The sequence below is a fragment of the Mytilus californianus genome, unplaced genomic scaffold, assembly GCF_021869535.1.
Source record: "Mytilus californianus isolate M0D057914Y unplaced genomic scaffold, xbMytCali1.0.p SCAF_4, whole genome shotgun sequence".
NCBI lineage: Eukaryota > Metazoa > Mollusca > Bivalvia > Mytilida > Mytilidae > Mytilus > Mytilus californianus.
Window position 1 is genome coordinate 33416173 of NW_026262690.1, and position 27253 is coordinate 33443425.

A 27253-nucleotide genomic window follows, 5' to 3' on the forward strand; every position below is an offset into this window, starting at 1 on the left:
CTTTCCCTATAACTTTTGTTTTGGTTTTTGCGTCCATTTTATTCATCTACCAAAATTACAACTTTTGAAAGCAAGCCACTCAAAACATTTATAATCTGGGTAAGTAAATGATCAGATGTACCACATAATGTTGCAGAAATCTCAAAGTGTAGGTGCTCGTAGCTGTGGTGATTTTCGTACAGATCTAAAGACCTTTTAAAAAAGGCCTTCAGTGTGTTATAACTTTTTGGAAAACTGGTCCAACCTCTTTCGGTTTTGTACTACTATATTGGCATGCTTTCTCTTCGTATATATATAATAACCAGCATGTTGGATAAAAGTTTCGGTTCAAATCAGAATACTTGCCTTATAGCGTAATTTTGTTTGTAAATAACTATATATATTGTCGAAATCCGGATATGGTGTACAAATTTCTGCACCTCATGTTTGCGGTATACCATCTTTTCCGCAAGTTTATTGTTTTTTGTTTGGTATTAAATTAATAATAAAGATCCATTTTTTTACATCTTGTGATCCGTTTATTTGGCAATCGCCAATGGCAGTAAGCAGGGTTTAAGAACATCCGTTGTTCGACCTGTTAGTCAAATGCGTTTTGTTTAAATATACTTTTTCACTTTTTTGGTCTTTTGGAAAATGTTGTTTGTGCTGTATTTAGACCCCTCTTCCAAGAAATTTGTTTTGCATGCACACGTATAAAAATTGCGGTTTTTATCCAACGCAATCATAGGTTTGAACGTTGTTTTCATTTAGACTTATTTATATTTTTTTGTTTGGTCTTGTATTATATTTGCCTTCGGGTTTATATGATCCGTTCATCCTATTTCGACTCTTCAGAATTCAAGAGTCTATCCTTAATTGAGGTAAATTATATGGCCTTCCAAATACCGTTTCGATTCCTAACATCACTGAAGAGACATCATAGGATTGAACGTTGTTTTCAATTTAGACTTAATTATATAAATAAATTGAATAAAATGTTCCATGACGAAATTTACTTCTTTTGAAGAGTTGATGTAATTAATTAATTAAATAATAAGGGATTTCAATAATTAAAAGTAAATTTTTACGCTATCTGAACTTTCGAAATGAGATTTTAAAGATCATTGACACAAATTGATTTTGACTTTTTGTAAGCTTGTAACTAAAAAGCGCTGTACAACTTTTTTCACACTGTCAGACTAACGGGTTGTCAGAAAATCGGATCCAAATCAAAATTCGGTCAGGGATGAATGATAATAAAAATGATAATTCGCATGCATTATGTTAACACCAAAAGGATCAGTCGTCTTGAGTTTGCTAAATGTACAATATTTTATTGACTTCATTGTTCAAGACCTTATAGAAACTTCAAGGCGTGGAAACAGCAGAAACAGTAATATGTGTTTAATTTCTTATGATTTCATTAGACGTTTATACGGAGGCGTATTAGCGCCACACAATTTTTTTATATTTCTTCCTATGTTTGCATTATAACGCAAACTTTTGCGAAATAACGCAAACATAGGACGAAATATAAGAAAAAATGTGTAGCGCTAATTCGCTTCCGTAGACGTTTGTCCCGTGTATTGTATATATATCCAAAATGTGCCAATCAAATGCACTAATCTCAAGAGCGGAGAAGTTGACGTGTGTGAGAAACATGAATTGGAGCATCGTTTTGCAAATATCGCTCAAGCGTGTTTTTTTTTATATTATGGAAAAATACATGCACGCATGACGTCCCGCCGAAAGTGACGTTTTTAGGGAATTCGAACAATATACGTCGCGCCAAGAGTCCGACCATTTGAGTATACGCGTATGGTCATGCCTGCCCGGTCCAAATACTCAAATGGTCCGGAACATATATACACGTATTTAAAATTTCATCTCGTACATGTGTCGTGTTAGACTAAACGACCTTATATAGTGAGCTATATAACGATTTTTTGCTAAACTATAATTGATACTGTCTCTGCTATATGTCTCTGCCGTCAGCAACTGCGCTCGGAGTACTCTTATTTATGTATATAACTTGTGTTCATGGTGGATAGTTGTCTTGTTGGCAATCATACTATATCTCCTAATTTAATATAATGTCTTTATGTTAGTTGGTTTTTTTGTTTTGTTTTTTTTTTTTTGTGCTTCGTACCGATCTATTGAGTTTAGCACTGACTTTTACAGTTTGGTCGTATGCCACATGCTGTTACACCACTGTCCTGGGTAGGGGGAGGATTGAGCACCCACAAACACGTTAATCCCGCCACATTCTTTATGTGCCTGTCTGAAGTCAGGGGCCTGTAATTCAGTGGTTGTCGTTGCATGGTTCAATGACGGCTTTATTTGTTTTTCGTAAATGGTATTCATAAATTAAACCGTTAGTTTTTCTCGTTTGACTTGTTTCACATTTCTCATATCGAGGCGTTTATAGCTGACTATACGGTATGGTTTTTCTCATTGTTGATGGCCTTACAGTAACCTATAATTGATAATATCCAATTCATTTGAACTCTGGTGGATTTTTGATTTTTTGATTTTTTGTGTTTTAACGCCACTTTTAAGCACCGCTTTTGGGCTATTTCGTGGCGGCCAGTTTTTATTGGTGGAGGAAGCCGGAATGCCCGGAGAAAACCACCGACATTCGATAGGAAAACTGACAATCCTAGTCAATTAAGATTGGAATCGAGTGCACCCGCACGAGCGGAGTTCGAACTCACAACCTCAGTGTTGACTGGCTAGTGATTACAGTAGTAACTACTTAGACCACTCGGCCACCGAGGCCCCTAACTCTGGTGGATAGTTGTCTCGTTGGCAATCATACAATATATCCTAATTTTAAATAATTTGATTGCTTAAATCATGTTATTTGGTCTCTGTTGGATAGCTGTCTCATATAGGGCAACCATGTCACATCTCCTTATTTTATATTATACAAGGGCGTAGGAGCCGGAGGGGTACCAAATCTATGTTTTCTCCCCCATTCTTAGGCAAAAAAAAATAAAAAATTAAAGAGGACACTGACTAACTTCTAGACTCTAAGACTAGATGTGTGTGTTTGTGGTTTTTTCCAGTCATTTCGGAAAGTCAGAACTTTACACCCCTTTTCAGTCTACTTTAACGCCGCTGACATGTGGATCTTTCGTGTGGGAAATAAAAATGATCTTATACTACTCAAACAAAGTTTTGAAACGCTCCCATCCTGGACTATTACACTAAAATAATATATTAGTCCTAACTTCCATTGAGATTAACGTTGGTCAAACTTTGTAGAAAATGCTCAAAATGATCTGAAATTAATTAACAGCATTCCTGTTTAAAAGGTTGTTAAATTCATAAAAGAAAAACAAACTTTAAAAAAATTATAAATATATGGGGGGAAAAATGCTCTTCCCCGTTTGAGATATTAAAAAAAATGCGAGGGAAATAATAGTTTATGTTCACATATAATCAATTATGCCATCAGATTAACCGCTTACTCCATTTTGTGCATTGTATACAGTTTTTTTTTTTAACTAGAACATGTGCAAAAAATGTTAAAATTGTGACTTTCGAGTGTGACCCATTTCCTCAAAAATAGCGATCACTAATAAAACAGCTGCAGCTGCACATGTCTGAAATTTGACCAACAAAAGTTTAGAACTTGTAAATACATTAATTTTCAGGAGCAATCCGAAAATTTCATTTCTTATGTACATTTTCCATGAACTGATATCAAGCTTTTCGTTTGTTTTCCTTTGTATTGTTGTGACGTGCATGTCATGAGAAGCACGTGTTGCTGAGTCTTATTATGAAATAAAATATACTAGTAATTTGTAAATGCCTCCCATTTGTTGTCTGCTAATCAAGATTATAAATTCTTATGAAACATATATAAAAAGGAACAAGATACCGTCGAAAATAAATTAGAAAGAGTGTCTTCAGCTCATTAAAGATACTCTTTCATCCTCAGTATTGTAAACATTGGTGTAAACGGGAGAAATCTCACAAAAAGTCACTTGATTCCTATTTAAATAAATGTCTGAATATTGTTGATATTTGCATATCACATTTCGAAAATAATTTAGAAATAAATAAAAGAGTAAGTAATACGCCCATTTCTAGGATTAAATACAATATTCAAGTATACTCGCAAAGCGTTTTGTGTTCATATCGACCGACAAAGCAGCCAACAATGTGGTGTTGGTATGACGTAAATACTTTACACGGAATGAAATTATACATTCCACTACATTCAAAGCCTTACGCTCCATAGAGAGTCAAATAGTCAACCACAGCTCAGTTTAAGGCCTCCTCCTAACATTTGAAGGTTCCCACTATGTATTGGTTACCTAAACTACACAAAAAAAACGTAAAATATCGTTTCATCTCGTCCTCTAGTAAGTGTTCTATTACTAATCTTTCTGTGCTCTTATCTAGTTCTTTAACTACTATCAAAGAACTTATCATTAACTTTTGTAATAAAACCAAGGATTTGTATAGTAATCAAATATACAAATCCTTGATAAAACATAGAAAAATAGTTAAATAAACTATTTTTGGAGTGTACAAAATTCTTTGAATGTTTTAGATAAATTGCGTGCATTTAGTGGTCCTTTTGACTCGGTTGACATGTTTGACTTTTCCTCTCTTTAAACTACACTTCCACACAATCTAATCAAACAAAAGTTTTCCTATTTAATTAAATGGTTGTAAAGCCTTTTTCTTTACATGCTAGACGTACAGTAGTAACTGGAGATGATGAGATGAGTAAAGCTGTATTTTTTTTCCTTGACAACATTTATGTACGTTTCGGCAATAAAGTTTGTCGACAGGTTGTTGGTATTCCTATGGGCACCAATTGTGCCCTTTTAAAAGCAGACTTGTTCCTGTAATGTTATGAATCTTAAATTATGTCCAAACTCAGAAAAAAACAGTCTAAATTTCATTTAATTGATAAATTCCACAACATTTACCGTTATCTTGATGATATTTTATTCAAGATTTCTGTAAATATACTGCCAAAATTTACCAAAAGAAATTTACTATATATAAATAAAATATTAGCAATAGCTTTCCTTTCCTATATTTAGGTAGTTCAGTTTTACATGAGAAACTCTACACAAAAATTTACGACAAAAGGGACGATTTTTCTTTCCTTTTTTTGGACGGTGATGTTCCTTTGGCACCGTTTTACGGTTTTTATATACCCCAATTTGTTCGCTACGCCCGTATCTGAAGTGACGTTTTGGATTTCAATGAGCGTAATCTATGAATTACTGGTAAATTATAAAGTCAGGGATTTCGTTACCACAAATTACTTAAACCTTCACTAAATTCTTCCGTAGATACAAAGATTTGGTTTGGAAGTTTGGCTATACATGTAAAATATTTATTTCAAACGGGATAACACATCCTAATTTATACGGTGATGATGTTTACCGATTCCGGAAATTCAGGTACGATTCGGGTAAACTTATCGATCCTTTAAATAAACTTATTCTAAAAGGTTACCAATTCAACACTGTATTAGATCTTTGAATATTGTTTTTATTGGTATAAATATTGATTTTGTTATCAGTAAATTAAAACCATACTAAATATTATTTTTATACACATATGCACATTCACTGTTCTACAATCTGTCGATAACAATATGTTGGCATTGCACAAGGTCATGTTTTTTTCTGACTGACCTCTTTATCCTAAATCCATTGAAAATTGGATGAGTATTGATTGATATTTTAGTCTTAGATACATGATTTTTTTATTTGTTGTTATTGGCTTTAACTGAATAGCTGTCAGTAACTGCGAGTACTCTCAGATCTGTACTTTGTGTCTTTTTTCAATCTAATTAAAATATAGTCTTTTTTGTTGTTGTGAAGGATGTATAAATCCCCAGCCACGTCCGGTCTATGTTTTTGTTCCTTGTTTAATTTCTGATTTGTATATATAGATCTGATAAGTTAAGCCCTTTTCAACTGACTTTTATAGTTTGTTCATATGTTGTATTGTTACACCACTGTCCAAGGTAAGGGGAGAGTCGGCGCCTTCAAGATGTTTAACCCCGCCACATTCTATATGCTAGAAAAGAAAGGACATGTATATGGGGTATCCATCCATGACACAAAATCAGTATGTGCCTGTCTTAAGGATGGATCCTGTAATTGAGTGGTGTTCGTTTATATTGCTGTTTCTTATATTTGTTTTTCGTTTATTGTTTCATAAATTTTGTTCTTGTGTTGTGCCGTTACACCACGCCGGCTTCAAACGTGTTTCAACCCGCCAAATTCTTTATGTGCCTGTCAAAAAGTCAGGGCCCGTATGCATAAAACATCTTAACTTAGGAGTTCCTTAAACTTAGATTTCACTAAGAATTCCCTTAGTTAAGTAAAATTCTTAAGTCGTATGCATAAAATAACTTAAGTCTTCACTTAACTAAGGAATACTTAAATCGGAACCTTTCTCTAATTACCGTATGATATATATTAGCTCATCGCATGTACTCATCCGTGTAAAAGTTTGTTTTGATTATTTACATTGATTGATCAATACATATTTTTATTAAGAGCTGGGGTTAAGTGATGTTGGTATGTAAAACAATTCAATAGTACGTAACAAAGTAAAATGTTGCAACCGATGACAAATTGGCGCATAAGAGAAGAGGTTGACGTTTTGATGGATGAGCATGGGAAACAAATTATTTGTAATCCAAAACTTTCCCTACTTAATCTTTCATTCATCTTTCATGGGTGTTGCTGGATGGAGGGGCATGTTTATTTTCTGGAGACAACACTATATTTTTAACTCTAACAATACATGATAAAGGTTTCAATGGCGTAGCACCAGTGTAGTATTGTAAGCATGTGCTTACAAATAATTTTATAAAACATTTTTTTTCAATAAGAATTTTACTATAATCGTTCAGATTTTGGTGGGCTGCCCCCCCCCCCCCCCCCCCCCCCCCCCTTTTCAGATCCCCTGCTTACAATTTCTTTTTGGGTTTTAAAAAATCCATTTCGATTTGAAATAAACTTTTTTTTATCACGTCCCTTTTACTGAACAATAAAAATTGGGTAGGATCAATTTTTCATGAATTCATATAAAAACAAGGGCATTTAATTTTCCTACAATCTTGACTAAAACACACATTATTAGATTCATATGTTTACGGTAAGGTATTATCAACATCTTAGCGTACTTCCGAATATTTCACTTGAAAGTTATCAATGCCTAAAGATGATTCAAAACTGCATACATTCTTGCTAGATTTTAGACAAGTTTTTGAAATTATCCAAAAATGGCGAGAAGGGCAATTATATTGGAAGTAATTACTGAATTTTCTTTCGGATACAATAATTATTTTAGGTTAAAGTCTTCTCTCTATGCAAAATTTGAAATTTGCAATATTTTTGTCCCAGTCAATTGAAGTGAAACAAATTCAGGGGAAATTTGCCCTACATCTTTGAATAAATCTAGATAATTGAAAATTCAACCGATGCCCCCCTCTCCCACCCCCCACCCCCCACCCCCCTAACACACACAGAAAACAGAATTTTTGCATGCCTGAAGATCCTCATCTCTTCATTCCTTCATACTGTTTTTTTTTAATAACAGTTACAATTGATACCACGCGGTGTATTTTAACAATATAACGTTCAAAGTTATTTGTGTAGACATGCACGTACAGAGTAATCAAAAGAAAAATAATAGCATGAATTCCATGCGTGTAAAAACTGAGTACTTTTCGATATACACAACGTGATTGAGAAATAAGGGTAGAATGAAGTTATATAACTACCCTCTGTTATCTCTTGATTTGTTGATTATACCATGGAAGTATTATATTGACATTTTACTTCCATGATTATACGTTAATTTAAGAAAGTTCCAATGATCGTTAATATTTAGCAATTAACAAACGAAATATTACTGATCTAATTATTAATCAATTAAATGGTAGCTAATATATTAATGTTCTGCAAAAAACGCTTACTTTCGACTGATTTTTAACTATTTCTGAAAATTTAAGGTAGCTCTATAGGTACTTTAGACTTAAGTATAATCTTAGGCGTTTTCTTAGTATAAGGGGTTTTATGCATACCACTTAAGTTTTGTGGGCGTGATTTAAAACAACTAAGATTTTACTAAGGAAATACTTAGTTTAAGATTTTTTATGCATACCACTTAGGTAAAAAGGGCGGAGTTTCCTTAACTTAAGTGTTTACTAAGGAAAATCTTAACTTAAGTAGCTTTATGCATACGGGCCCAGGAGCCTAGCTGTAGTTCAGTCAGGTTCAGTGTTGTTGGTTCATGTCTGTAGTCATATTTGTTTTACGCAAATTGTTTTGTTATAAATTAGGCCGTTGAAGGCCTAGCTATAATTGCTTACATCCACTTCATTTGAATTTGGTGGATATATATAGTTGTCTCATTGGCAATCACGTACTGTATATTAAAATACAACATTTATGACTGCACGTGCTATCCGTGAAAATGTAAAAACAATTCATTGAAAAACAAATGAAAAGCTTGATATAACTCTTGTATTCATGGTCGTAGCATACAAATGTAATTATAAGTATGGCATGGTATTGGTTGCAAAAAATTGATATTTTTCATTTAAATGCAATATTTCTTATTTAATAGGTATATTTCTTCATTTAAATGCAACATTTTTTTATTTGAATGGTATATTTTTTCATTTAAATGCAATATTTTTTATTCAGATGGTATAATTTTTCATTCAAATGGTATAATTTTTCATTCAAATGGTATAATTTTCGTTCAAATGCAATATTTTTTATTCAATTGGTATAAAATGTCATTTGAATGCAATATTTTTTATTCAATTGGTATAGTAGTTTTTTTTATTTATATGCAATAATTGCATTATGGGAAATTCTTTGACGTCATAAGGTCAAAATTGAAACAACGTTTGTGATTGGTCGGTAATTGTTTGGATTTCTCCCCTTTCTTTCTAAACTTGAGTGATCAAGAATAAAAAAAACGCGTCAGAATATCGCCCCTTTAACTAAATTTGGCGTTCTTGCGAGTTCGCCGTGCACTGGCTGTTAATGCCAATAATGGCCAGGACGAGCAAAAAATGCGAGTGACAAGTAATAATAATTAATTTGACACACAACTTGTTTATGGATAGAAACAGATGCCTGCGTGCATGGCAAAAACAACTCCAATGAAAACCTTTTCTGAAGAAACTCTCCTACAGTCTACACATTGAAATAAAAAAAAATACGTAGCTAGCCCCCTCCCCCTTCTAAGTCCAGATACATGTAATCATGACGTACTTTAGTGCTATATCATTTTTTACATTTCTTGATCCCCAGCTGAGACGTTGCAGGAAGGCACACATGAAAAAAGAATAAAAAGCATCCAGGACGTTACAATTTTTTGGACTAAGCCCCCTCTTTTTTACTACATGTAGAAAAAAAATCACCTAATTACGACAGCAGAACCAGAAACCCACAAGTAGAGACATAAGCTGTTATACTCCGGAACTAATTCTTTAATAAAGACAATTCAGGATAAATTGGAACCAGTACTAACCCATGTTACAACAATAGTTCTATGACATAGGACTTCACTATAGGAGGCGTGAACTTCATATTTAATACTATCTATAATATGTGCTCTCATGTCTTATGCTGCAAATCATTTTACATTTAGAATTCGTTGCTGAGCTTTTTTTTACTGTTCTCGTCTCCGAATCCCTTAAATAGATTTTTTTTTGAAGCCCCACAGTAGTTCAATAATTACTATATGTCTTTGCATAAATAAGTATGCAGGGCATATTTCAAAACATATTTTATCTTCAGGACTTTTAAATGATTTACTTTTCAATACTACATTGGGGAGGGGGTATACAAGTTTATTTTGTGACACATTATATAGGTATCCAACAAATTATATAATTGTACGTTTAGCTATTATCTAGACCCATACAAAATGTATATAATTAGACACATTTAACAGGGGCGGATCCAAAACCTCGGTGTCTAGAGGGGGGTGGGGGGGGGGGGGGGGGTGGGGGGGGGGGGGGGGGAGTAGGTTCAAATTTAGATATTTGTATAGAGATGTATATATGCGAGTATTGGCAGTAATGGTTATGGTGTGTGTGTGTGAGGGTAGAGGTTTCAGACCAAAGATCGTTTCTATAATTCTATATCTTTTAGTTTTTACCATTTCACTCTATTCTTTATCCTTTGATCTCTATTATATTTGTCCTAAACATGCGTGACATATTTGCCACTGGACATAAGGCAACCAAAAGTCAATCAACGTATTCTGTATATTTCATCATTTCTTTATTTTGTTATCTATAGGTTTGGTCCCGCCCCTTATCTATTTTTTTGCACATTAGGGACATCAAAAGTTCAATGTAGGATAAAAAATAACTTAATTCATATAGTTTTTTTCGCTAACCCTCTACCACCCCCCCCCCCCCCCCTCTTCACTTAATTCGGGAAAAATTTATTGACCAATAAGGATATATATAAAATCGATGTTAATTAAACAAAACTTGCAGCAATTTTGACCCCCCCCCCCCCCAAAAAAAAAATATTTGAATTAAGTTTTTTATCCTTCATTGATTTTCTGATGTCGTCCCTTATCCTCTCTATGTAAACCCAATTCATGTAATGTCCTGATAAATGGTGACTCATGCATAGCATCATATGTGGTTATTAAAACAAGAAACATATTCATATTATAATAATTAATGTATGCTAGGACTTATAGATAGATGTCATTAGTCCCAGGTCATGTAATAAAGTAGGTCTTATAAAAATACAATAGCATATTAATTTTGATGATTATATATATGTTTATATATTTAATAATGCCATTTTTTTTTTTTTTGGAAAAAAGGGTAGGGGCAAGGCGTTTTTAAAACATACCAATGGGGCGCTTTTTTTTTGTTCTTCGGAAGTGAGCCAGAAGAAGTAAATTTTTTTTTTTTGCAGTGGGAAGATCTTCTGGCTCTCTTCCACCTCTTCTTTTTTGATAGGTTGACGGCAGAGGCACATAACAAACATGGCGTCGTTTAGTCTAAATGAAATTAATAAATTTATGAATGCAGATATATTAGAATGTGAGCTGTTTTATAAACGTATGACAGCCTTAGTAGGACATCCCTGTAGGACGATAAGCTGGATAAATATAAGAACTACACGGACAATAACAGTTAAGGGACGATTATTTGATATTCTAGGAAGGGATTTTGATTGATTGGTGTTTAACGCTACTTTCAACACTACTGGGCTATTCCGTGGTGGTCAGTTTAAATTTATAGATGAAGGATGGGGAAGGGAAGAGAGGGCATTATTATTCATTTCAATCTGTCGCTAATCATGCCTATTTTTCAGCTCTTACCAGGCAACCATATTCATATATGAAATCCTTCTGTCCCCCACCCCAACAAATAAATAAATATCAAATGGTTTTCCTCTTATTTAACACAAGTTTAAATTGATTGATTGTTTGTTGCTAATTTTAACGCCCAGTAAAAATTATTTCATGCTTGTTCAGGAAAACACGAGTTTAGAAGTCACGTATATAATATAAAAATGAAGCGATGGAATATGATTGCTAATAAGGCAACTATCCACCGGAGTTCAAATATGAAGTGGATGTAAGCAATTATAGATAAGATAAGATAAGAAAAATTTATTTTAAGTCGGGTTACATGAAATACTACAAAAATAAGCTCTGTAGAGCTTTTTGCCGTCATATAGACAAATGCTTTTTGTAGACAATCGTAAGGCCTTCAACAATGACAAAAACCTGATACTGTAAAGTCGTCTATAAAAGGCCCGACATGAAAAGTGTGAACAATTCAAACGAAAAAACTAACAGCCTAATTATACATAACAAAACAATTTACAAACTATCAAATATGAGTCGAGACAGGAACCAACGACAACCACTAAACTACAGGCTTCATCCCTGGGACAGGCAAAAAAAGAATATGGCAGGGTGGATATAAAAACGAAGATGTGGTATGATTGCAAATGAGACAACTCTCCACAAGAGATCAAATGACACAGAAATCAACAGCTATAAGTCACCGTACGGCCTTCGACAATAAGCAAAGCCTACACCGCATAGTCAGCTATAAAAGGCCCCGAAATCAAAAATGTAAAACAATTCAATCGAGAAAACTAACGGACGAATTAATGTACAAAAAAATGAACGAAACACAAATATGTATAACAAGCAACAAACGGCAACCACTGAATTACAGGCTCCTGACTTGGGACAAGGACATACATACAGAATGTGGCGGGGTTAAAAATGTTAGCGGGATCCCAATCCTCCCCCTAATCTGGGACAGCGGTGTAACAGTACAACAACATGTTTGTGAGCAACCCATCCCGAAGCTGGGACAGTGGTGTAACAGTACAATAAATTAACAACCTACACAAATCAGCAAATTAACTCAAAAGATCGGTACGAGACACACAAAAAAAACTAACATTAAGACAATAGGCACAAAGCACCGACATAAGAGTATTTGCAATTACTGGAAGTTTTAAATTTGCTCAAACCTAATTACAACTGGTACTGAAATAAATCTTGTTCTCCCAGACTGAGTTATCAATCAGTACACAACGCGCGGCAAAGAATTTATTAAAAAGAGAAAACAGTCTGAGAAACGTCTGGTTTACGTTGTATATAGATATGAGAAGATGTGGTATGAGTGCCGATGAGACAACTCTCCATCCAAGTCATAATTTGTAAATGTAAACCATTAAAGGTCAACGTACGGTCTTCAACACGGAGCCTTGGCTCAAACCGAACAGCAAGCTATAAAGGGCCCCAAAATATTAGTAGTGTAAAACCATTCAAACGGGAAAACCAACGGTGTCTATCATACAATGAAACGGTTTTTGAAAAGTGGACAGAACGTTTTGACCATCGAAATTTTGCAATAGAAATACTAGTTATGACCACAAGATTTTAACAGCCAGTGCAGGACTCGCACGAACGTTAGATTTGGTTAGAGGGGCGATATTCTGACGCGTTTTTTAATTCTTGGTCACCCATGTTTAGAAAGAAAGGGGTGAAATCCAAACAATTTCCGACCAATCGCAAACGTTGTTGCAAATTTGACCTTATGACGTCAAAGAATTTCCCATAATGCAATTATTGCATATAAATAAAAAAACTACTATACCAATTGAATAAAAAATATTGCATTCAAATGACATTTTATACCTATTGAATAAAAAATATTGCATTTGAATGAAAATTATACCATTTGAATGAAAAATTATACCATTTGAATGAAAAATTATACCATTTGAATAAAAAATATTGCATTTAAATGAAAATATATACAATTCAAATAAAAAAATATTGCATTTAAATGAAGAAATATACCAATTAAATAAGAAAAATGGCATTTAAATGAAAAATATCAAATTTTTGCAACCAATACCATGCCATATTTAAGTAAGAAATGAATGCTTCTTTTTATGATTTTATATGATTGTAAAAGCGTTGATCGTGCGCACATGCATTTTAACTGGAAGCGCGTCATACAAAATGTGCTTCGGCAGTCAACGCTTTTACAATTTTTACACTTTTTGCAAAGGGCGCATAAATCAAAATAAATCATTAGATCACCAGAGACATTAATAATACCTGGGACTCATGATATTGTGTCCCAAATATTACATATGAAAATCATACTTGTATATGTATTAATTATATCTTTGAAATCAAAAAGTTCCAACTACAATATTCAAACTCACGGCATCAAATTCAATATTGAGCCTGAGCCAGAAGCCAGTAATGTAGGGTCTCAGGAACAGGCACTTGTCTAAAAAATTCCTATATACTTTAAATATCACAAGGTACGTGGGTGAAAAAATGAGATTCAAGACGTTTAAACACGGAAAAGACCGAGTTATAATAATCGACCAATAGGCAATCCTCGGGTAAATCCGCCGATATGTCCTTTTAACACTAATAAAGTTACGGAATCGACCGTTTTAGCGACGAGTGACAATCGGCAACTTCCGACGCGGCTCAAACACGGGAAATTATTGTGTTGGTTTTTTTTTAAAGATCGTGGGTCCTAAGATAAGGATGATATCACTTCATTAAATTTCTAAGACAAAAAATAGTACAATTTAAAAATAAGGTTTAGTTTTTTTAATCCAAAGATAGGAAAAGAAAAGTAAAAGAAAATTATTCCTTTAATACTTCGATTAAATTGTGAATTGACTTGTCCCTAATCACGTTTCCGACCCGTGCTGCTGATATGACCTTGTCCTTTTACCACTAAGCAAGAGGCCGAACATCGTTACAGAACAGAACATCATAAACTTCTATAATATGTCAAATGCTCCCAATCAAAATGGACAGGGTCTAGAACAGCAGGTAAAATAGTAATACATTCATAGTTGTGAGGAAGTAAGACCCTAAAAAATTCTAATTAATGCGAAAATGAAGTAAAAAGCTCGTGTGGCGAGGCGCCGCTTCGTCTTAAAATGGCGGATGCCTGAAAAAAATACCATTGCCTTTGTTCACATTCGGACTTATAGCGTCGATATGGATTTGATTCACAAGTAAGACGAAAGACGAAAAAATCCAATTTTTTCCTTGACAGAGGAGGGCCATCATCAGATCATGGTTCATTAGCGGATCCAGAATTGGTGATGTTTAAGCGAGGGTGTTTTATGTCCTTAAAAAATTATATATTTCAGAAGACCCCCCCCCAAAAAAAAAATGTGTTTCCGACTTATATTTAGTGCCCATCCTTCAGAATTGTTTGTAATTTTTTTAACTTAAACCATGAAAGTCTGACTCCTGTTAAAATGAATCAGAATTTTTTTTTTTAAATTGCCTACCAACACTAATTATGATGTCTTGAAAGGCTATTTAAAAAAATTTTCTGTGACCCCTTCCTGCGACGTCATAACGCTGAAGCGATTTTTATCAGATCCAAGGACTTTGAGAGAGATATTTCTCAACCTTTGAGACCCAATTTTGCCATGAAATCTTCACCAACGGCTAGAAATTTTTGTGTTATGTTGACAAAGTGCAATACAATTCCAATAATTTCCTAAAGTAATGATAAAATAAGTTACAATTCCATCTGACGCGGGTGATAATCTACTGCTTTTTTACAATGTTTTCCTGATTTCTCAAGATTTTCACTTTCGGAGAGTATATAAAAAATTTTGCACCAAACTCTGTAAAATTTGACAGACCTGAAATTTCTGGAACATTTGTTGTATATTATCCCAGACTGTCAAATTTTAATGAATTTGGTGCTAAAATTTATTTCAAACTCTCCGAAAGTGAAGCATCTTGGGAAATCAGGGCAACCATTTTAAAATTGCAGTAGGTCATCCATACTTTGGATGATATTACAACTTATTTATCATTACTTTTGAAAATTACTGTAATAATTTTGCACCAACAACATAAAAAAGGTAACAATATATATATATATGCTAATATTTCTAGTTGTCAGTGAGATTTCATGGCAAAATTGGGTCTCAAATTTGAGAGATATCTCTCTAAAGTCCAACCGAAAAAAATGGCTTCAGCATTATGACATCACAGGAAGATGTCATAATTATTTGGACTACTACTGACACATGACTTACCTACCCTAATGTTTTCAGCATATTAGCACAGTTACTTGGTGGACAGGACATACTTTCCAAAATCTTTTTTATTTTTTGTGTTCCACTATTAATTACTAGTGTATTATCCACAGCGGTCACTGATTATATACAAAGACTATTAAGAGATAAGGTATCTCACTTGGTACTGCGTCACCTATTTTCCAATGTCAAGTATTGCTGGAATCTGAAGCCCAATTCATTTAATATTTACTTTCCTTTGGTTCAGTGGGCATGATTCATTTCCGCTCTCATATCTCTTTTTAAGCAGTCTACACTTTTAATGAAACCAGATTACAGGTATTTATTTGTTCACAACTACTACAAATATGATTTTAATGTTTTATTTTGCAGTTTGCTGGTCTAGGCTTAGGAGACAACAGTCGTCCTTACAACAACTACAACAGTAAGTTATATTGGCTTGTTCTATTTTACTAAAATTTACAACACCTTTTGTTATAATTCACTTCTTTTGTGATTGTAGTGTTACCTTTATATTATGTAAAACATTTGAAAGTTTGCAGTGCTGAATGGAGGTTACTTTGTTAAGTATGTACTTTAATACAATAGTATATATATATATATTGATTAAAGAGGGGTACAAGACAACTCGGACCGTCTACAAAAAAGACTACTCAGACTGTAAAGTCAACCTAGACTGTCTATAATGTTGACTCAGGCAAAGATAGTTTGGGCTATTTACATGATTATATGACCGTCTACCAAAAAAAAAACACAGACAAGTCTATAAAGAAATTCAAGACCGTCCTATGGACAGTGATTGATCTATATTGATCTATATCTTATAACTTGAAACTTAATACATATGTTCCCTATGATATGATCTTTCTAATTTTAATGCCAAATTAGAGTTTTGACCCCAATTTCACGGTCCACTGAACATAGAAAGTGATAGTGGGAGTGGGGCATCCGTGTTCTATGGACACATTCTTCTTGTTAATTCATTAATCCAGATTTTAAAAGATGATACCTTTTGAGTAAGTTGGTTAAAAATTTATTGATGAAGATTTTATTTAGACTATAGAATCACCACAATGAAGAAGAAATCGAATTTACAATAAACCAATTCTTTTTGGCACAGCACTTCATTTGAAAATGAAGTAAGGTATAAAGAATACTGTTATGTTAAATATATCATTTCATCATTTAAGCATCCCACATTCTGTTTTTATGCGTGGTCTAAGCTGTCATTATTGACGGTCTGAGTTGAATTTATATACGATCAAGGTTGATTTGTTGACAACTTTAGGTATAATACCAAATAAATATGCAATGAAATTTAAATATAAAAAAAAACAGATAATAAATAACAAATTCAACAAATATATAAACAAATTCACATGAATTCAATTGACATTATAGACTGTCAGCTTTGACTTTATAGAAGGTCCGAGTTGAGTCGTCAGTTGGTCTGATTTGTCTCCAGACCAAGTTATCCCATATTCATTTGATAGACGGTACAAAATGAAACAAAATGTTTTACTGGTTCTTAGTGAGACATCCTACATTTATTATCCTCTTCTGATAAGAACATGTGAAGAAGAATAACTGAGTATCTAAAATTTGAGCAAGAAACAAAAAGACACTTGGAGCTTCTTCAGATTTATACATTTGTATTTGAAATAAAATACACGATAGTCCTGGTTAATTTGGATTTTATCTCACCTGCAAACAAAGTCTTAGAATGCAAGACAAGATCCTAATCCTGTTACAGTGACGGCTGAAAAAATTTGTTCAAATCTGAATAGTTAAAGAGGTAGAAGTCCTGGGTACTTCATATCTTGTATACAGATGCCTTATGTCCCGAAGTTTCCATCTGGCACAATGTCCATTGTCCTGGACCTTGTTTTAATGGTTCATCAACTGCTTGAAAAAAAACATGATTTTTAGACTTTGAGTAATAGAATGACTATATCTTGTAAATAGAAATCTTCAAAGATATAAATGTTTTATTTTTGCAGGGTTCATTTGACCTAGACCTCCTTTCATGGTTCATTGTGGAATGTTAAATTTTCAAGGTTTGGTCTGTTTCTCAGATAGGTCAACTATATTTGGTGTATGGAATAATTGTAAGGCGTACATTTTTTCTTGCAGTGTTCATTTGACCTTGACCCTTCATGGTTCATTGTGGAACCTATAGTTTTCAAGGTTACATGTAAGTCTGCTTCTAAAATACAGATACTACAAGTAAAAGCTCAACTAAATTTTTTATTTTTAATTATTGTAAGGTGTACATGTCCTTTTTGTCTCGCCTTGACAGAGTCAAAAAGCGAGACATAGGTATGCTGTTTCCGGCGGCGTCGGCGTCAACAATGTATTCATTTGTGATTAGGTCTAGATCTAGTTCATGGTGAACCACTAGTGGTAGGTCAATGATATTTGGTATGCAGTTGTATTAGTATTAGCACATCTCATTACCATGGAGATTATTTGGTCCCACCCCGTCAGTCAAGGTCTATTGACTTTGAAACTTTTCATAGTTAACATGTATTAGTTTGTGATTAGGTCAATTTATGGGGAACCACTAGTGGTAGGTCAATGATATTTGGTATTTTGGTATGCAGTTGTATAAGCATTGGCATATCTCATTTCCATGGAGATTATTTGGCTCCACCCCCTTAGTCATAGTCTATAGACTTTGAAAATTTTGCTAAGTTTACATGTATTAGTTTGTGATTAGGTCAGTTCAAGGGGAACCATTAGTGGTAGGCCAATGTTAATTGGTGTTCAGTTGTATAAGCATTAGTACATCTCATTTCCATGGAGAATATTTGGCCCCGCCCCCTCAGTCATGGTCTATTTACTTTGAAACTTTTGCTTAGTTTACATGTATTAGTTTGTGATTAGATCAGTTTAAGATGAACTGCTATTGTTAAGTCATTGATATTTGGTATGCAAATTTATTGGCATTTGCAAGTATCGTTTCCATGGAGATTATATAGCCCCACCCCTGATCATGGTTCATTGACTTTGAAACTTTTACATAGTTTACAAGTTAATGTTTATGTTTAGGTTTGATTAAAGGGATCAACTTATAAGAAGTCAATGGTATTTTGTATGAAGTTTTATTAGCATTGGCACATCTCATTCCATGGAGATTGTTTAGCCATGTACCTTCAGTCATGGTTCATCGACTTTGAATTTTTGCATTACTTACATGTTAAAGTATTGCAATTTTAATTTCAACATTTGCATTATCAAAATTACAAAAAGGTGAGGCATATCTCTGTGATAACAGTTTATGACCATTGCCCTCATTTTCATGTTTCATTGATCAATGCATATATTTGGTGGTCAGGTCATTTTTAATGATACAATAAATAAAAGATCATTTATATTTTGTTTATGGACTTATTGTAAGGTGTACATGTCCATATGGCCGGAGCCATCTGACCTTGACCACATTTTCATGGTTCATTGGTTAGGTCCCTTTCACAGATACTATAAGCAGAAGGTTAACTATATTTGGTGAATTGAGTTGTTAAAAGGTGAACATGTCTGTCTGGCAGCATTCATCTGACCTAGGCCTTATTTTCATGGATCCTTGATAATGCTAAATTTATGTCAATGTGATACCTGTATTGAAACCTTGATCTTAAAACTTTCAACATAAAATTGAATTATGATAGCTGATGAGACATCTCGGCATGTCCTCTTTCGTATCTGAATACAGCAAACATATATTTAATCTTTCAATGTATTTAGCAGCAGGATTGTAAAAAAACAGTAGAATGATTTATTGTTTTTGGATGAAAAAATGCTTTATTAAGAATAAGGTGTTCAGATTTTATGAGAGCAATATTATTTGTAATCATCATATTGTTCCATCAAATTAGAATACAATATTCTAAAATGAAAGGAAAAAAATAATAAGTAAGTCAAGATTAATACATTTGTTTTGTAGATGCACCGAAATATTGGCCTAACCAAGCTAACAGATTTCAGGGACCACCTCCCAACTACAAAGGTGGGATCATTATCAAATGTTCAAGCTTTCAACATAGCATGCACATTTATAATTCTTATTTCAATGGATTTTCCTATGGTTTATTTGCAAGGGCCAAAAAGGCCCCTTAATTGTTTCAAAAAGGGCCTTATTTGGCCCACAAAGACCTTAGGAAAATCTTGTTTTGTATTTTCTTCCCATCTCTTAGTCATTCCTGAATGGAAAATGTATGAATAAATGAATATATTACAGTATATGTTGTACTTAAATGTTGCTTCACACAAACAGTCCTGTTGTGTTCTTAAAATTTGAAGAACCAATTTGGAAACTTTGTCAGTGTTTCTTGAGAGTGAGGCTTTAGTATAGTGCTTTCAGCAATTATTGTTATTTTAGAAATGAATGCATGTAGTTATTTTTATGAATAAAAATCAATAAGAATAAAAATTTACAACAAAACTTAGCATCAATAAAACAAAAATTCAGTGATTTACTATGTATGTATACTATATCTTTGTTTCACTTCCAAGTACCGTTAATACTTCCTTTGATTAAATTTTTCATGACTTGACGCTAAATCTACAATCTGAAAGTAAAATAAACAATGCAAAATTTGTTCTCTAATGCCAATTGCTTCAGAACACAAGGATATAGATATATTGGTCTTCATCCAACTGACCATAAAACCTTTTTCCTAATTTGGTTGTCCATTTGACAGTGAGGGGTGTAAAAATTCACAGCCACATCCTGTAAAAATGGGGATGTTTTTATCTGATGCCTCTTGTAGAGAGAGTGTTAAACCCTCTGTATGTGAAAGAACCACTGTGTTGGAACTCTTTGAGTGGTCTGTAGGTGGTCCATTGAAGGCAAAATTACTGTCCCTATCAAAGTTGCAACATACCATTGTTTTCAAGTGGCAGTTCAACTTTCCCAACTATCTTCCTTGCCGTCCCCTTTAAAGAACCTATACCATAGTATTAAATTGTAAATAGTTTCTAATCCTTCAAATGCATCAAATAATTGCCACTGGACGTTCAATCAATATATCGAAATGCTTCACACCTGTCAAAAATTGCTGCAGGGATAAATGTCTGACACAATAATTAAAAAAACACCTGTACTTAAATCAAGTGATCAATATTTTTGTTTATTTGACACGTTATCAGATTGTTATACATTTTATTATGTACCTATTGCATCCTCATTCAAAGCTATCTGCTTGTTGGTATCAAAAAAGGCTTTTTAAAATTATCACACCAATATAAGTGATGAGAGGTCAGTTGTGCATAATTTTATGCTTGGGTAAATGAAAAAAAAATTTAAGCTTGTGAATAAAAAACAAACCAGTGACATTGATTTTTTTGTTCAAAGCTGGACTTGAAAAGAATAATCGTAGTTCACAAATAGAGTAAAAGCTTTATTCAATAAAGAGACATAAAACTAAAAAGTCATTGTAACTGTAATATCAATGAATATGGTAATGAAATACATATTATTAGAAATTTGTTTTTAGTCCCCTACCGACGAAGTCGAAGCGGACTTTAGGTTTGCACTCTGTCCGTCCGTCTGTCTATCCGTCAGTCCGGCAAATCAGCTTTCCACACTTTTTTTCTTCGTTCTTGAAGATATTGATTTGATATTTGGTATATAGTTTTTCTATGACAAGTTATAGATCAAGTTCGAATTTTGTTCCGGTCTGATGATTTAGTCCAGAGTTATGGACCATATCTAATGTTAGAGTACTATGTTAAACCATATTTCTGTACAAAGGGAGATAACTCATCTTTTTAAAAGACATTCTTTGGTAAATTATTTGAAGAATTTTTCGCCAGGTTTGTTTGTTATTTTTGTATAAACTAATTTTCTGAATGCTTTATATATATAAAAAAGAATAATAAAGGGAAATCCTTTAATTAGATAATAATCTATTTTTATTAATGTATATATTACATTACATTGTGTAGATAAATATTGTTGACATTTTATAGATAAGTTACAAATCTATATTAGTTTATAGTAGATAAAAATTAATAAATGAAAAAACGTTGCTAATTATTAACTGAAATACAACTTTACACAATGTTATTTATTTAGTAAGCTGTACAAAAAATTGTTCATAATCAACTTGTCAAGTCATGCAAGATATTTTAACAATCTTTTTGTTCCATTATCCCTCCAATGGGTCAATAGAATTGCATTAAAAAGTACCTTAGTCATCTAAGTTAAACAATAAAATACCTGTGTTGGCAAAATAACTGGACTGTTTTACAACAATTTGGAATGCAAAACGATCAAAATCATTAACTTTCTCTACATAAAGATAGCATTAGAAAAGAAATCTGAGGATGAGATATTTGAGTTTTTGACCCTAGATTTCATCAAACTGGCTTGAGATATAAGACTATATCTAAACTCGGAAACCTCATCAATCTTTAGTCGCAATTTTATTGTCCTTTTGAAATTTTGGCAGGTCTTTGACCAAAACATGTGTTGCCTTAAACTTAAATCATTCAGCAACATTTAAGTTATTGATTTTCAAAAATTTGCCACTACAATTGAAATGAATTGAGAAATGTGCAATCAACATCTAAGTTCTCCTAATAATTATCATTTAAACATCTTTGCTGTCATCATGTCTAAAGAAAAATCTGTAACGTGAAATAAAAAAATAGATTTAACACCACCTGGTCATATGTTTAACTGGTGAAAATCTCAGTGGAAAAAATGGTTATATTTTGATAATCTAATCAGTACAGTTCACAAGCCTTATTGATTTAATGGAAATTTTATTTGGTTTGCTTTGAAAATCATTTTAAAATCAATTTCTATTATTCTTTCAAAATATGCAATTATAGTCACTGGCCCACAAATTTAGCTCAAATGTTAAAAGGGCAAAATTTTGTGATCTTTTGCCAACAACTGGCAGTAATACTTATAGTTATTTATTTCAAACATCTTTGCTTAAACCACTCAACCAGTTGAGAATAAGCTTTAACTTGTCCTTTCCCCTAAAGCTTTCAAAAAATGTGACTGCCACCTTTTACTAAAAATGACATTTTTGACATTTCAAGATTTTAGGCACAAATATGGTTACAAGGTATACACTGTTATTATGGTTTCTATATATGAGTAAAAGAGTTTTAAAATGAAGTTACCTAAGATTTTCTCTTTAATCAGTCTGCATTCTTGGTTGCAGGCCCACCAGCCAAGGTAGTTAATATTTTTAGTGTCTGTAAGAATTTCTCGTACTTGCCAATAGATCTATACAAATTTACCAAAAAATGATAGTCAGGTCTTAGTCTGCAAAAGTTTATCACAAAGATTGCTCTTGTGAAACCAGCTTTGTTTTTATTTGATAGGTGGTTAGACAAATTTTAGTTTCCAGTCATAAAAACAAGTTAATACCATTTTTAGATTAAAATTTTCAAGTTTTATGTTACCAGTTGTATGAGTTGTAAATACTCTGTAAAATTTAATGATCTTTAATGTCTTGGATATTGGTAGTAATTAATGTGCACCTATAATAACAATATAGATATTTCTCAAGGTGGTGTGTGTTCTATAACTTACGTCCAAACTGTTCTTTGCAGAACAAGGACAAGGTTTTAACGACTCTGGGTCCCGTTATGTCCCACCCCATGTGAGAAATGCTGGACAAGGGCCACCACCCAATGTCCCACCCCCGCAGAATGACCAAAAAGGTTTGTATTTTAATAGGCCTGAATAAGCTTAGAGCACTGTCTGTTTCCCATAGTACAAAAAAGGGATCACAACTTAAAAGAAAATCAAGTACATTTAGTAAACAGAAAAGAAGGTTGTCTACCAATTGAAAAATAATCTAAATGCACAGTTGTTCCAAAAAATATATTGGTATCTCATTGTATTTGTTAATTTTGATCTGGTAAGGTTGAAGGACAGCAACAACCAAAAAAAGACATTGTTTTGTGTACCAAAAAAATGCACCAGAAACAGGATGATCTAAAACATTGAACTTGAAGACCTGTCTTTGCTTATATCACTATCAAATTCACATTTCATGTACATAAACATACAGTATCTGCACTGAAAAAGACTTTTCTTTGGTAATGTCAGATTTACTTTTCATATACATTTACCTTTAGGATGATGTCATTTTAGAAAAAGGGATTCACTTTGGATACTGTGAAAGTACTTTTATTCGTGGGGTACAAATTTTCATGGTTTTCTGGTTTTCGTGGATGGCTTTATTCATGAATTTAAGCATTTAACAAAATAGAACAACTGTTGTACAATTGATTACATGGAAAGATCCCCATGTAGGTTTGACTACATGGATACGCTCATATAATCTAGAGAGTACATCAAATATCAGCAAACGCACTATGAACTATTATATACAACTTCAGACAGGATTTACCCATATACTCCTTAAAAAAACCTAAACTGTATGACTTTTAACCTTTTAATTCTCATGAAAAAATAGTTTTGATCGATGAAAGTCAGACTTATGGTGATGATAAGTGTTCTTTTATCTCCTCTTAATTCTCATACGAAAAAAAAAATCATATTGGGATTGCTTTTTAATTTCATAAGGATTAATTCTACAATTCAAAGTACATTTGTGGCATTTTTTTATGTAACTATTTTCTTTAAGTGGCATGTTTATGGCCCAATTAACACCTTCAATGATCGTTAATTGAGAAAATTCAGTCTCGGGTTAATTAGTGTCATCACTTCTGATTTCAAGTGTGCAACAATTAAATGTTTACTTTGCAATTTCCTTCATTCAGACAATTTGTAAGCATAGATGAATGAGCTTATTTTCTAAAGCAATTATTGTATTAAAATTTTGATAAAAGACCAAGTACATGAAAATGAACACCTTATTTTGCAATGCCCTGCAAATCATTATTAAACAACATATGATTATTTTCAAGAATCTTCGGTCCTGATGGCTTCAAATACTTCACTGGATTTTTTTCAGAAAATTAAAATCAACGAATTTAAGAACCCACCAACATGTAACTTTTGCTCAAACCATGAAGATTGATACCAACTAATAAAAGTACTTTCACAATAGTATGAAGCAAAAATTTATCATTTTCTATCAACAATACAGACATTACAATGTATGTACAAAAATGATAACAATTTGTGTCATTTTCTCTTCCATGAGCAATATTAAAATCATAATTAGTAAAAGCTTATATAGAAAAAAATATAGATTATCATAATAATAGAACATTTGACTAGATGATTATTTATTTTCTGTTGCTAATAAAACCTTGTCAATGGAACTAAGTTCAGATTGAAGACATTGCACGAGGTGTTATCTCGTGTATTTTTATTTAAAGTTTAAGCTAAAAGTTGTGATTGTATTTACAGAGGGTGGAAACCGAGGTGGATATCAGCAGAACTACAACCGAGGAGGAGGTGGTGGAGGTGGAGGATATGCTATGAATGGAGGACCTCCACAGAGCTATAGTCAACCAAGTAAGATAATGTACCAGATATTTGGTCATAACCTTTAAGAATTTCTTGGACAAAAAAAAAATTGCCTTGTCAACCAAGAAATTGGGTTAAAGGTTTAATTTAGGCCTTACATTAAATGAAACACACTCATTAAAGTCCGATAGACTAGAGTAAGAATTGCCTGTCTGGTCCTTCATTTTTAAAACATTTTTGATAATTGTTACATCAATGTTGTCATAATACATTATCAAGCTTAAATGATTATGTATTAGAAATCAATTCTTTTTTGACAACATCTGGCTACAAGTATTTCTGAATTAAGTAGACTTTGTGTTGTTGCAAATCTTTTTGTTGTCGGGGTTGATTTACGTTGGTGATGGACCAAAATTCTATTATGTTTATAAACCAAAAAACTAAACCTGTCCAACTAATAGAGGATGGCTTTCTAAGGAATCAGAACTATGTCCTTTTTAAGCAATTAAACAGTGAATTTTGTTGATAAACATTATTGAAATTTTAATTAACTAGAACACAAAAACATTTTAATAGATGGACTTGAACAAAAGGACAGTTTAACAACAAAAAATGGAATGGAACTAGAAACAGGTAGATATTAAAACAATATGTTTACAATCAAATTTTGTTTTTGAAATAGAAAAGACCCTATGACCTCATGAAATTTACTTTTGGAAGAAGTTTGTAATCTTAAGTAATTTCAAGGGATCTATGGCAGTGGAAGAAAAATCATCATAAATCTCTGAATAAAAAGTTTTCATTGAAAATAAAAGAAGAGCAACTACAGAGGTGTTTTAGTAGTTCTCTGTTAGCCAGTTTCAGTCATATTTTGTATTGAATTCCGCCATTGTTTTCATTTTGTGTTTGACTTCTCATTGCCATTGGTTATTTTATAAGTCACAAGAAGTGCTCAAAACAAGAAATATGAAGGAGATGACACTGTATTAAATATAAAAAAGGGTATTTTGTGTAATTATTGATTTTTTACAGTTTTGATTGCTTACATTGTACTAGCTATATAAAATTGCTTAACAATATAAGATTTGAAAGACCCATACCACTTTATCTAAATAATAAATACAAGGGAGGTTATTATGATATTGATTGACATTGCTTACCCTTTATTGAGTGACAAATAGTAGTTTTCCCTTAAGGTGTGAAATATTTAAGTGACAGCTGGGGCAAAGTCAACTGTTAGGAGTTTAATTGATCATGAATTAGTTGTTTAGGGTCCCTTGATTTCTTTGATCATCACAATAAGAAATATTGTATGTGTAATATTATATTTTAAGGACAGAACTGCCATAGAAAACATACCTGTCACAATATGTTTATCAAATTTCTAAATAAATATTGTGCATTGAATGAGTTACACACTTATAATTTCTTGGCTATTTAACTGAAGATCAAGGAGTAGCTTCTGTCAAAAATGTACCTATTTATACACAGATCTACTTATGGTCTAGTTTTTATGGTATGTAAGGTTCCATGACCCTTTGTCATTAAATAACAATGAAAAAGCAGGGATGGTTGAATGTATTAACATGATTAAAAAAACTTCATGGTGATTTTAAAAATTGGTAATTGAACAGACTTTAATATCTTTTATTGTAAAATTTCAATAGGGAGAGATCATATTTTCGATTAAGTATCTATTTTAAGTTACTAGCTAGTAGTTATATAAAATTGGGAATTCAAGTCATCTTCACGACCGTGCGAGGGCTGTATAGCCAGTCAAGGTCGTTAAAAACTCCCATCATCATCTTCACGAACATCACATTGGTAAGAACAAAGATAGTCTGTTAAGAATCAAACATTTAGATGCTTTGATTTTTATCAGGACACAGAATAGAGCTGGTCTGATACTTCAATGTGATAAAATTCAGTATAAAAAACAAGAAGACCATTATATTATAATTAGCATAGTGAATAGATTTACAAACATATTTTTGTGCATGGTGGGGGTAGTAAGATTTTAAATATAAAATTAATGAATGGGAGGGGGGTCTGAAAAAGTGCCTTTTGAATAAACATAGAGATTTACATTTCAAAACTTAATTTTGGATAACAAGGAAAAGATTCAGAAGTTTAGATCAAAACAAAACAAGCTACCTCTGGTTAATGAGTTTTCCAGAATCTGAATAAGTTGCTAGATTGTTGTTCCCTCTGAAAAACAGCATGTTTTGAGAACTTAATTAAAACACATAAATAA

General features: G+C 32.8%; 1 protein-coding gene across 6 annotated transcripts in view; it reads left to right on the forward strand.

Annotated features, from left to right (window-relative positions):
• The first annotated feature begins 14252 nt into the window (after positions 1-14252).
• LOC127737929 (ATP-dependent RNA helicase DDX3X-like) overlaps positions 14253-27253 on the forward strand; it is a 37966-nt gene continuing 24965 nt past the window's right edge. The window contains exons 1-6 of one of the 6 annotated variants that reach the window (XM_052248884.1): positions 14253-14358; positions 15966-16017; positions 19537-19599; positions 23166-23276; positions 24940-25047; positions 25576-25632. In XM_052248884.1, the coding sequence (XP_052104844.1) occupies positions 14314-14358; positions 15966-16017; positions 19537-19599; positions 23166-23276; positions 24940-25047; positions 25576-25632 (436 nt within the window). In that variant the 5' untranslated portion in view covers positions 14253-14313. The remainder of the gene's footprint in view (positions 14359-15965; positions 16018-19536; positions 19600-23165; positions 23277-24939; positions 25048-25575; positions 25633-27253) is intronic. The other 5 variants (XM_052248885.1, XM_052248886.1, XM_052248887.1 and 2 more) reach the window with 5 other exon arrangements.